General features: G+C 43.6%; 1 protein-coding gene across 2 annotated transcripts in view; it reads left to right on the forward strand.

Moving 5' to 3' along the window:
• The first annotated feature begins 1,799 nt into the window (after positions 1-1,799).
• The window catches only part of PCDH10 (protocadherin 10), a 60,363-nt gene continuing 49,600 nt past the window's right edge, over positions 1,800-12,562 (forward strand). For both annotated transcript variants that reach the window (XM_047090455.1, XM_047090456.1), the window contains exons 1-3: positions 1,800-4,430; positions 6,004-6,062; positions 6,618-6,724. In XM_047090455.1, coding sequence (XP_046946411.1) covers positions 1,800-4,430; positions 6,004-6,062; positions 6,618-6,724 — 2,797 coding nt within the window. The remainder of the gene's footprint in view (positions 4,431-6,003; positions 6,063-6,617; positions 6,725-12,562) is intronic.

Raw genomic sequence — 12,562 nt, forward strand, 5'->3', positions numbered from 1 at the left:
ACAGCGCCCAGCGGCGCTCGGTTGCCAGCGAGTCGGGCGTTAGGCTGGCGTGCTTGCAGGTAGTGCTCAAATGGAATTCCTCAGTCATTGATCAAAGCGCTCGTAGCCCTAACTAGGTCCCCAGGGGAGATAATCTGTTTGGTTAGAATGTTACGGATATACACTGAAGAAGGGCAGAGGCACGTCTAACGCGTCTGCACATCTATAGTAGCTGCCAGCCCACATCTCCCCGCGTGAATTCCTCGGCTTTTCAGGACCCACCTCCGCCCCACGCCCCAACTGCCTCACTCTGCTGCATCCAGCCCCGATAGACCCTCCCGCTTAGTTTGACACAACCCATGTTATATCCCTTTTTTTTTTTAAATCGTACAGGCAGTCTCGGCCAGAGCCCCTTCGTTAGGTAACCCCTGTCAGTTAGCGGCCCCTCTGCAACTTTTCCCCTTCTCGGTGATTTATTTCCACGATCGGTAGTAAAGGAAAACACCTTAAAGGAAAAAGAATGTTAGCGTCATTGGAAACCCCGCTCCTGGGAGAGGATACCGCTGCTGTTGCTATTATGTTTTCGCATTTGCTGATGCAAACAAGGGAACCTCTCTATTCCCTCTCCATTACCTGCGGCTGGGGACTGGGAACTTTCCGCGGCAGAGTCCCCAGCCAGCGCCTCGGGACCTGCCGGGCTGTTCTCACTCTCACACTCACACTCACCCCGGCAGCCCGCCCGAACGCGGGTTCCATCCCGCCCCTCCCGGCTGCCGAGTGACGCTCATGATTGACAGCCAGATCTGCCAGTTAGCGGTGGCTCGGTGGGTGGTGCTCCTCGGCGATTGGTTGGCAGAATGAGGGCGCTGCGCAAAAACAGAAAAGCGGAGCGCTCGGAGCTCAGAAACTGCCAGCCGAGATCCCAGTCTCTAGGACTGAAGCAGGAGGAGGGAAAGACTGGAAGGAAGAGAGACAGGTTAGAGGGAAAGAGGCTTGGGAAGAAAACAGCAGGAAAGAAGCCGCTCATCACACTTCTAGAGAGGCAAATGATGCTGGAGATGAGGACAGAGAAAGACAAAACTATGAGAGCCAAAAAATACAAATAAAACGAAAGAGGAGAAAATGCCAAGAAGAACATCCATCCGGAGAAATGAAGAGAATGAAAGTTTTATGCTGCAGAGCCGTTCTATGTTTTTCCGGCAAAAAATTCTCTTGCTGTTTTTAAGCCCTTTTGCATTTGCCAGCCGTTGACATTGAGGCATGTTCAGCGGTGCCAGCAGCGTCTCCTCTTCCTTCTCCTCTTCCTCTTCATCTTCCTCCTCCTCATCTTCCTCCACCATCACCATCACCACCACCGCCACCACCACCACCACCACCTCCTCCTCCTCCTCCCCCTCCTTCTTTTCCTCCTCCTCCTTCTCCTCCCATCAGCAAGAAGACAAACCGAGGACAGTCTTGAAATATCGAAATTTCCTCCTTGGGATTTGCCAGCGCCGCGTTGCGCCAAGACTGTCGGAATAAAGGACGCTGACTATTGTATTATTATTTTATTAATTGGTCAGTGGGAAGATTACCGATGAGGAAAGGGGACGCCTGTCACCCTTCCTGCGCTAAGATTGAAAAATGAGGCTGAGTTGGGGGAAGCCCTAAAATGAAGCAAAAGGAATAAGATTTTTCAGGACAGAAAGCCACAGGAGCCCCCCAGACAGCGCACTTTTATTTGTTTTTTTTTTTTAAGATTTTTTTTTTTTTTCGTGGTGGTGGGGGAGGTGATTGGGTGGCTGACTGGCTGCGGGAAGCTGCTTCCTTTCCCTTTGGAGATGATTGTGCTATTATTCTTTGCCTTGCTCTGGATGGTGGAAGGAGTCTTTTCCCAGCTTCACTACACAGTGCAGGAGGAGCAGGAACATGGCACTTTCGTGGGGAATATCGCTGAAGATCTGGGCTTGGACATTACAAAACTTTCAGCTCGCAGGTTTCAAACGGTGCCCAACTCGCGGACCCCTTACTTGGACCTCAACCTGGAGACCGGGGTGCTGTACGTAAACGAGAAGATCGACCGCGAGCAAATCTGCAAGCAGAGCCCGTCCTGCGTCCTGCACCTGGAGGTCTTCCTGGAGAACCCCCTCGAGCTCTTCCGTGTGGAGATCGAAGTGCTGGACATCAATGACAACCCCCCCTCCTTCCCGGAGCCGGACCTGACTGTGGAGATCTCTGAGAGCGCCACGCCGGGCACCCGCTTCCCGCTGGAGAGCGCATTCGACCCAGACGTGGGCACCAACTCCTTGCGCGACTACGAGATCACCCCCAACAGCTACTTCTCCCTGGACGTGCAGACCCAGGGGGATGGCAACCGATTCGCCGAGCTGGTGCTGGAGAAGCCGCTGGACCGAGAGCAGCAAGCGGTGCACCGCTACGTGCTGACCGCGGTGGACGGGGGAGGAGGGGGAGGAGGAGGAGAAGGAGGGGGAGGCGGCGGGGGAGGGGGCCTGCCCCCCCAACAGCAGCGCACCGGCACTGCCCTACTCACCATCCGAGTGCTGGACTCCAACGACAACGTCCCCGCCTTCGACCAACCCGTCTACACTGTGTCTCTACCAGAGAACTCGCCGCCGGGCACGCTCGTAATCCAGCTCAACGCCACAGACCCAGATGAGGGCCAGAATGGCGAAGTCGTGTATTCCTTCAGCAGCCACATTTCGCCCCGGGCGCGGGAGCTCTTTGGACTCTCCCCGCGCACTGGCCGGCTGGAGGTGAGCGGAGAGCTAGACTATGAAGAGAGCCCGGTATACCAAGTGTACGTACAAGCCAAGGACCTGGGCCCCAACGCGGTGCCCGCGCACTGCAAGGTGCTTGTGCGAGTACTGGATGCTAACGACAACGCTCCGGAGATCAGCTTCAGCACGGTGAAGGAGGCGGTGAGCGAGGGCGCGGCGCCCGGGACCGTGGTGGCCCTGTTCAGCGTGACCGACCGCGACTCCGAGGAGAATGGGCAGGTGCAGTGCGAGCTGCTGGGGGATGTGCCGTTCCGCCTCAAGTCTTCCTTCAAGAACTACTATACGATCGTGACCGAAGCACCCCTGGACCGAGAGGCCGGGGACTCGTACACCCTGACCGTTGTGGCTCGGGACCGGGGCGAGCCGGCGCTCTCCACCAGTAAGTCGATCCAGGTGCAAGTGTCAGATGTGAATGACAACGCACCGCGGTTTAGCCAGCCGGTCTACGACGTGTATGTGACCGAGAACAACGTGCCCGGCGCCTATATCTACGCGGTAAGCGCCACAGACCGCGACGAGGGCGCCAACGCCCAGCTAGCCTACTCTATCCTCGAGTGCCAGATCCAGGGCATGAGCGTCTTCACTTACGTGTCCATCAACTCTGAGAACGGCTACTTGTACGCCCTGCGCTCCTTCGATTACGAGCAGCTCAAGGACTTCAGCTTCCAGGTGGAAGCTCGGGACGCCGGCAGCCCCCAGGCTCTGGCCGGTAACGCCACCGTCAACATCCTCATCGTGGACCAGAACGACAACGCCCCTGCCATCGTGGCGCCCCTGCCTGGGCGCAACGGGACTCCAGCGCGGGAGGTGCTGCCCCGGTCGGCGGAGCCAGGCTACCTGCTGACCCGCGTGGCCGCAGTGGACGCAGACGACGGCGAGAACGCCCGGCTCACCTACAGCATTGTGCGGGGCAACGAAATGAACCTCTTCCGCATGGACTGGCGCACGGGGGAACTCCGCACCGCGCGCCGGGTGCCGGCCAAGCGCGACCCCCAGCGGCCTTACGAGCTGGTGATCGAGGTGCGCGACCACGGGCAGCCGCCCCTGTCCTCCACTGCCACACTGGTGGTGCAGCTGGTGGATGGAGCCGTGGAGCCCCAGGGAGGGGGCGGGGGCGGTAGCGGGGGGTCAGGGGAGCATCAGCGCCCCAGCCGCTCCGGCGGCGCGGAGACCTCGCTGGACCTCACCCTCATCCTCATCATTGCGCTGGGCTCGGTGTCTTTCATATTCCTGCTAGCCATGATCGTGCTTGCCGTGCGTTGCCAAAAAGAGAAGAAGCTGAACATCTACACCTGTCTGGCCAGTGACTGCTGCCTCTGCTGCTGCTGCTGTGGCGGTGGGGGCTCGACCTGCTGCGGCCGCCAAGCCCGGGCGCGCAAGAAAAAACTCAGCAAGTCGGACATCATGCTGGTGCAAAGCTCCAACGTACCCAGTAACCCGGCCCAAGTGCCGGTGGAGGAGTCCGGGGGCTTTGGCTCCCACCACCACAACCAGAATTACTGCTACCAGGTCTGCCTGACCCCTGAGTCCGCCAAGACCGACCTGATGTTCCTTAAGCCCTGCAGCCCATCGCGGAGTACGGACACTGAGCACAACCCCTGCGGGGCCATCGTCACTGGCTACACAGACCAGCAGCCCGACATCATCTCCAACGGAAGCATTTTGTCCAACGAGGTAAGGCTGAAGCGAAAGGACCACCATCTCTCATCTCCTCCATCTGAAAGCCTCCTCTAGCCCGGCCCTTGTATCTCTGGTGCACTCTGTATTTATATTTAGGATATTAACTTCTTTGTATCTTTGTGGGGGCAGGAATTGGGCGGGGGAGGCTATCCCACCCCTTCGTATGTAACCTAAACTTCGTGTTGTCCCTAATTTTCTGCGCTCCACCCCTCCACATTTACTTTCATTTCCTCCTCTTGGTGCTTTGCCACCTTGGACCTTCCTTCTTCCCTCGGGCATCGTTCCTTTAAAATCCTAACCCCTTCTCAGTCCTTTCCCTTCTCAGTTTTCTGAGGGTAAAGGGAAAAGTAGGAGGGGGACCGAGGGAAATGTGATGGAGGGACTTTCTGGCACCGGCAAAGGTCTTTTTCTCTTTGCGTTTGTCCCAGGCGTTAATAAAGTTAATGCTGTTTGCTTTGTTTATCGATGCTTTCAGTCGCGTGTAAAAGTAAGCTATAGATTGTTTAACTTTGCACAGTCGTCTAAACTCGAATGCATGTTTTAGCGAATAACTTATCAGATCCTTGTCCCCTGAACTCGGGTTGCAGAAAAGCCTTCAGTTCTGCTCTGGACAGCATTTACAGACGCTCTTGAAACCCAAGGCCCACACAGTGTGAATTTGAATGAAGTTACTTTGGCACAAACCCCTGTAAGCGTAAACTAAAGAAAGGCTTAAACAATTGTTACCTTAAATATATCTTTTAACTAATAATCACCTCTTGCCACTGTTCTTGATAAATCACCACTGTTGGCTTTCTTCCTCAAAGAATTTGGCTTGTCAATTCCGATTTCTATTTAAAAGATGGAGAAGTGGCAAAGTTGGAAGGTGGGAGGGAGGGGGAGAACAGGGTTGATTTATGTACTAGAAAGTTTGGACCGGAAAAGGTGTGTGGATGCCGGAGGTGGGGGGAGGAGAATGCAGAGGGCGTTTGGAGGGGGAAAAGAATGGGGGGGGGCTTTATGAATTCCTTTCTTGGCAGGTTATTTTATTTGAGTCTTAGATATTATTAATTGACTTTCATGAATATTTGTACAGTTCATTTGTATCTTAAGCACATTTTGAAAATAAACAACAAAATAATTCCATAAAATATCCAAACTTTTTTGCTTATTGAGCGTGCTGTTTTTCTTGTGTCAACCAGTATGCACCTAAACACTGTTTTAGGCCACTGAAAGAAAGACTGTAGAGTTTACCTAGGTTGACTCTATTAGGGACAATAGTTTATGAGCCCTAGCTATGAGGTCATTTGCATTCTCTCCTTAAAAACACACATACACACGTTTAAAATTGGCTTTTTATTTTTGGAATTTTTTTTTTTAACCTTTACTGAAAGTCTAGATTGAGTGTCTCTGCATATCCCCCCACCCCTTACCCAGCAGTCACTAGGGTGAGGTCTTAGAATAGCTTGAAAATTCATAAAAATGCACACAATTACTTAAACTAGACTCAGTTCCTTACCTCAAAAAAAGGACTGTTTGTTAAACCCTTAGCATTCAAATGCTCTTGATTTATTTATTTTTTTTCTAGACTAAACACCAGCGAGCAGAGCTCAGCTATCTAGTTGACAGACCTCGCCGAGTTAACAGGTATGGACTCTTTTTTTTTTTTTTTTTTTCCTACCTTGGTGTGTGGACAATTTACAACCTACTAAAATTAGGAATTAGGGGTATTATTCAATATTAAAATATAAAATGTATAAAGCATTTCCAGTTAAGGCAGAACATACATGCTGATTATGTTGGGGTTCCTAGACAATACATTAAAATCTGGGCATATTTCATTTATATACAACTTACTGAATATATTTGAATATCTTATCAATTTACACGCCTACACTGCTTCTGATAGTCTCCCTAACTGTTCCAGGTGGATACTCTCTTTTATGAAAATCATATAAACATATACATAACTCTAATCATAGAAAATGGCTAAACTAGATACACCTTAAGGGCTCAACCACCTGCTATGCTCAGTTTTAAAGAGTTAAGTTTAAGGTGATGAAAACCAGCTTTATGCAGAAATAAAGGCAACTGAGAGGTCTATGAATCTGCAGCACCATTGTTGACCATGTGGTGGCAGAAGAATGTTTTCTGTGTTTCTTCACCTTTTTTATTCTAATATTCACGTTTTTGTACTTCTAGTTCTGCATTTCAGGAAGCCGACATAGTAAGCTCTAAGGACAGTGGTCATGGAGACAGTGAACAAGGAGATAGTGATCACGATGCCACCAACCGCGGCCAGTCAGCTGGTAAGTGTGTTCAAAGAGCAATGCTGACTTTTATGTTTTTTGTTGTTGTTGTTGTTGTTGTTGTTTTAAATAAATCTAGAAAGAATGATGTCCTAGGTAATTTTCTGTAGGTTTAATGTTGGTAAATCCACAGAAAAAATGGTGTCATGTTATGTTGATAAGTGTATATTCAAAGAGGATTATAAAAATTTGATGTTCCTTCAGAGAGGTAAAGCTAGAGACGTATTGTGAAATATGTTAGAATATGAGCTATTTCTTCCTTATGTAATGTTCTTTAGTGCAATTGTATTGCATACAAAGAGCTATAGATTTCTCACCTGGTCCAGTCCTCAGTCTTTAGTCAATTAAGGTATTATTAGACTTGTTTATGGATGAGGTAGCTGAAGATGAATGAACTTGATTGAACTGTACAAAGTCACAAGAGAATAATTGGATGATTGGGAACTAGAATCCAAATTTCTTGCTTTTGAGAGCAGTGCATTTTGTAAGCCACCGAGTATTGAATGGTAGAAGGAATGGTGATGAAAAGTCATGAATAGCCTGAAAGCAGGGTTTCCAATGCTGGGTTCTTAGGCTTCAGGACATTAGGAAACATTTGATAATGTGTATTTTCTCGAGCATCCTAGATTTCCTCATATTTTCAATAAGGCCCATGAACTGTCAAAAGTTGAACCCTGTGTGTATTTGTATACGAGCTTAATGATAGTCACTGATGGGGTTGCAATGTGACACAGATGTTTTACATTGTTTATTTGCTTTACTTTTGTCTATATAAATTTAACTGTTAAGTTTTATAGGATGCCGATAACTCTGCTTACTAATACTTAAAGAAGACACTTTAAAGATAAAATATGTACCTTACAATGATGAAAATGATTTCATATTTGAGGTTGGATTAAATGAGGTTGGATTTTCCACCTCGTTGGCCTTTCAACCAAGAAGGGTAGGGTGATTTTTTTTTTTTAATTTTTCTTTTTTGAGGTTTGTGGTTTTCTGACATGCGAAAAGAAATGGAAAGGCGAATGAATTAACTTTTGTGACTTGTAAAAATGTCCATCATTGGGCCATCTCTGGATTCAACTCTGGTCACATGCTTTTGAGCTCCATTTTGGTTAACGATGTAACCCTAGAGTGAGAGAGTCCTGATTCTCAAGGTAATATTGGTCCTAGAGAGCACACATTCCTTAACACACTCGGTGGACCTCTAAACCGTGCTGAGGCAGTGTGTCAAAGGGCAGCCCACACCCCACGGTCGCCTGGCAGCAGTGGTTACTGCAAGCCTCCCACTTGGCCAATGTGTGCTGTGTCTGAGGCTGACTTAGCCTTGGGAAACACAGGCAGGAGGAGGGGGGGAAAGGCTGCTCAAGGGTCTCTTTATATTGCTGCAAGTCATTAATATGCAGACCTAATGAGACTTGAGAACTGCCAAGAATCCCCGGAGGTCCCTGCCCCTTGCGGGCCTTCACGCTAAGTGAACAGAGCATCTATTTAGTGTCTGGGAACCTGACAACAAACCAGATCTTGCCAGAAGTTTATATTTGAGTACAAAGTCCCTTTCATTTTTGGCCTATATATGGCATATGATTTATTGTTATCTTTAAAAAGCTGTACATGTAGAATTGCTCATTCCTGTTCTTTTTCCAGGGTTTCTAATTTAAGTTAGCCTTTTTTAAACTTTTAAAACAAAATGTTTAATATTAAAACAGAGTATCTGGTGCATGTTTCCTTGGGTGCATTTTATTCTTTTCCCACTCCCCCACCCTCTGCTTTGTTTTGTTGTTGTTGTTGTTGTTGTTTTTCTGTAGCACTCCAATCTCAATGAACATTTCAATTAGTTTAGTCCCTCAGACATAATGAGCCATAATAACCTAACCAAAGAAAGAGAAACGAATAAACATCTGCAAAAAGTGCTAAATTTGGAAGATGGATGGGAATATATTCTTATCAATGTGTCTTCCCAGTAGCTGTTTTATTCCACAGGCACTCACTGTTGCCATTTCGGTAATGTTTCTTTCAAATTATTTGAGATGTCAAAGCATTACAAGGAAAATTAAAATGCTACATTGTGTACTGGAAAAATTTCCAAAAAGCAAGGCAGTTTGTATTTTTCTTTATCAGTGGTAAAATTTGCCTGTGTCTTTACATTCTTAAACACGAAAAGTATCACAGAATTAACAATTTACTTTTGTATTTCCTTGGCAGTTACAAGGCAGGCACAACATACTGAGTGCGATAATTGCTCTTTTAGAATTGTAATGACACGCTTGTATTAAGAAGTAATCTCACCTTTGTGTGCTGAATTGCAATCAGATTTAATATGTCTAATTTTATGGTAAGAATGATTTTGAAGTGTTTTCTTTTTTTAAGTATGAAACCCTAAGTGCAGAGAATTGAAATCCATTTACTTAATGACTTTTTCCAGTCCCTACTGATGTTGTGTCCTATAAACTTCACACCAAGTGGCTACAATATTTCCTAAAAGTTAAGCCCATTTCAGGGAAATAAGTACATCTGTTTTATTTTCTTGTAATGCCAGGTACTAATGATCTTCTAGTTGTGTAATATTTAGGAAATATTATTCATAGCACGTCTATATCCAGGTTTAGGATATGAAAAAAAAAATATCATACACATCAGCAAATCTCACTGAGCTAGTTTTTAGGGGAAGAACACCAGACTGCCATGGAAAAATAACATTAGAAAGATACAGACTCTGAAATCTCTACTTCAGTGTGTACCTTCTTCCATATTTCATTATATACACTATTTAGCTCAGTGCTTCACCTGTTTAAACTTGCTAACTTTTTATTTATCCCTGATTTCTTTTTCTGTTAGCATTATTTTGTATTTATTTATTTCGATATGCCTTCTATTTATTCTACTATGAATAGTTTTCTTTTTTGTTCTTTCTCTACCCCCCCCCCCTTGCTTTTCTCCTTTCTAAGCCATTTGGAGTCACCAATCTTGTTCATAGAAGGGCTTTAAACACGGAGGCAGCTGCACAGAGAATCACATAAGCTTTTTCAGTTTTCTACTGCACCTGGCTCCATGTGTGAAATTCTTCGGCTTGACCACTGCTCTGTGGCATTTTCTTTCTATAGCCTTGTCAAGGTGCTTTCCGTTTTTTTCAGGGTGCTATTGATGTATTGGTTAGATATGGCAGAAGTCCAGGGAGATGTGGTAAATGTATGCATAAACCATCACAAGAGGAAAATCTGATTAATCACAGCTTAAATAGCCACAAATAAGTCAAAGTGTACTTAAAAGAAATATGGTTTCAATTTGGTTTATTATATCATGAGATTAAGATATCTTTTTTCTGATTTGGAATACTGATACAAAAATTTTAGTTGCATATTCTTAAACATTTTAACATTATTACAGGCACATCTAAGGAGATATATTTAGTTATAAGAATTTTTTGCCTCGCTTATTAAATATTTGTGATATGCACACTATTAGACTTATCAATTTATTTCTAATATTTGTGTCCTCTTAAAAAATATATTGAAAAGGACAATCTAATAAATGATTCTGTTAATGTTACGTGTTATAGTTTACCTGAAAATTGTCAAACTGCTCTTCCTTGTACGTTTGACCTTCAGTTACAAGGAAACTTAGACTAGGTGTGTTAATTTTAATTATTGAGATCGATGCAGGATGTGCGGTCAAAATTTGGCTACATGTTAAAAAAACAAAGTGACTGGAGTTGCCAGTATTTCCAAACTTGTAAAGCATACCATGAAACATATTCAGCGATTGCAACATTCTTACAAGACCAACAAGACAATTTTTGATTTATCATCAATACAAATTTCCCTTTCCCAGCTCCCCTCAGATTGTAGATACTGGCAGATTAGCATCTGGATTTGTAAATAAAGTGAATTTATATGATTGTTTGCAAAAGCTTATTCGTGTTACTGGTGAAAATCTGAACTGCCACTTGATGCTACAGAGAGATTTATAACTGGAAAAAACGCATATAACAAAGTATTAGAGAAAATGGAGAAAAATATCAACACACTGGAAGATTGATAAATGAGGACAAATTTTGATGCACATGTTTTGATTTTTTCATGAGTGAATCATGTTAATAAATATCTGCGTCCAAGCTATCTTTTCCTAAAACTTATGCCAATTTTTGCGGTTATAATTAATATCTCTCCATTTTTTTGTTGTTGGTAAGTGGTTAAAGGAAGACTGGAAATTTCCTCAAAAAATTAAGTATTGATTTTCTTTAAAATTAATTTATCGTGTTACGAAAAATTAAGCATTTTTATGAAGTCTTGGTGCATGAGAAAGAAATGCACACATAACTTTATATTGTTACATTCATCAGAAAACAGCACAAACTGAATACAAGTATATTTTTGAAATCATGATTTGTTCTCAATGGTAATAGCACTGCCTCTGACTATAAAGAACAAGTTACTTGCCAGTTCAAAAATATGTATTTTAAAATTTGTCTAAATATATCTTTGCATAACAAGCAGTCTATCACGTCAGCTGTCATGCCTTGTAGAACAGATTATTTCTGAGAAGTGGGAAAAATAAATAACTAGAAGAAATTTCAAGTAATGTATATGTATGTGTGTATATGTGTATATATATATATGTATGTATGTATATGTGTATATATGTATATACATATACACATGTATATACATATATGTGTATATGTGTATGTATATATGTGTGTGTGTGTGTGTGTGTGTGTGTGTGTGTATATGTTGAGATGATTCTTAGAAATTACCAAAACTTCAAAACTGAGGTTTGGCCTGTATTTTTCTGGTAAACAAATCTCACAGGTTCTATACTTAGGGGCATTTGAATGAGAAAATATAAAAATCACCTTAAATTTATTTTCTCTGGGGCCTTCACTTTGAGCTATTAAAAAATTCCAAGGGCAATGTGTAAAGCATACATTTTAATACATCACCTGTCCCGGAAGACCTGGCATTCCTGTATATCATGTAGTCATTTATCACAACAGAACTTAAACATACTTCTGTTTATTTGGCCATTAAACAGTATATTTAATGGGACTGGCGATAAATGAAAGAAGGTAAAAAAAGAAAAAAAAAAGAAAAGAATAGTTAGTCTTTCAGTGACTCCCTCAAGTGAGGAATGGTAACAGGTATATTTACTTGGTTCTCAAATCATGTATATAAAAGACAAATGATTTGGCATGTATTGATGTAGTTTTTATGTTATTATTTTTTAATTTTGCTTCTGAGTCTGACATTTTCCTCCTGAGAAACTGGTACACTTGTTTTGTCAGTAAAACTGGTGGAGTATGTTCATGCACAATTTGTAGCACCTTATCTTTCATTCTGGTTACATATAGCTGTGTGGTATTACTGTGGGAATCACACTTTTAAAAGACTAGTTCATGAATTCAGTAAGAGCACCATTTACAAGTGTTTTCTCTGTCAAGTAAAATTGTTCTTCCAGCATAAAACTTCATCCTATTTCTCATTTTTCTTGTTATGCACATGATATCATTTTTGTACGGGTTCTCAACTCATGAGAACTTGATTACATCGTCTGAGAGAATGTTAACTAGTTTCTAATAATTAAAGAAGCCGAAGACCAGAAAACCAGACACTTCAAGAAAAGAAAATGGGCGCAACTGAGTATAAACTATTTAATTAAACAAGTTCTACTAAAAGTACCTCCTAACACATACAACATCTTAATAATGTTGAGAGACTAGTTTATTAAAATTTTTCTATAAGACAGATGATCACATTTAAAATTAGGAGAGTACTTGAGAGTATAGCTGCTCAAAAAGATGGGAAAGATTGTTAATGGTATCATGTGGTATATTTAAAATGA

Source organism: Lynx rufus, unplaced genomic scaffold (genome assembly GCF_022079265.1).
Source record: "Lynx rufus isolate CCGP_SWC_20201006 ecotype Redwood Valley unplaced genomic scaffold, mLynRuf1.p SCAF_3, whole genome shotgun sequence".
Lineage (NCBI taxonomy): Eukaryota > Metazoa > Chordata > Mammalia > Carnivora > Felidae > Lynx > Lynx rufus.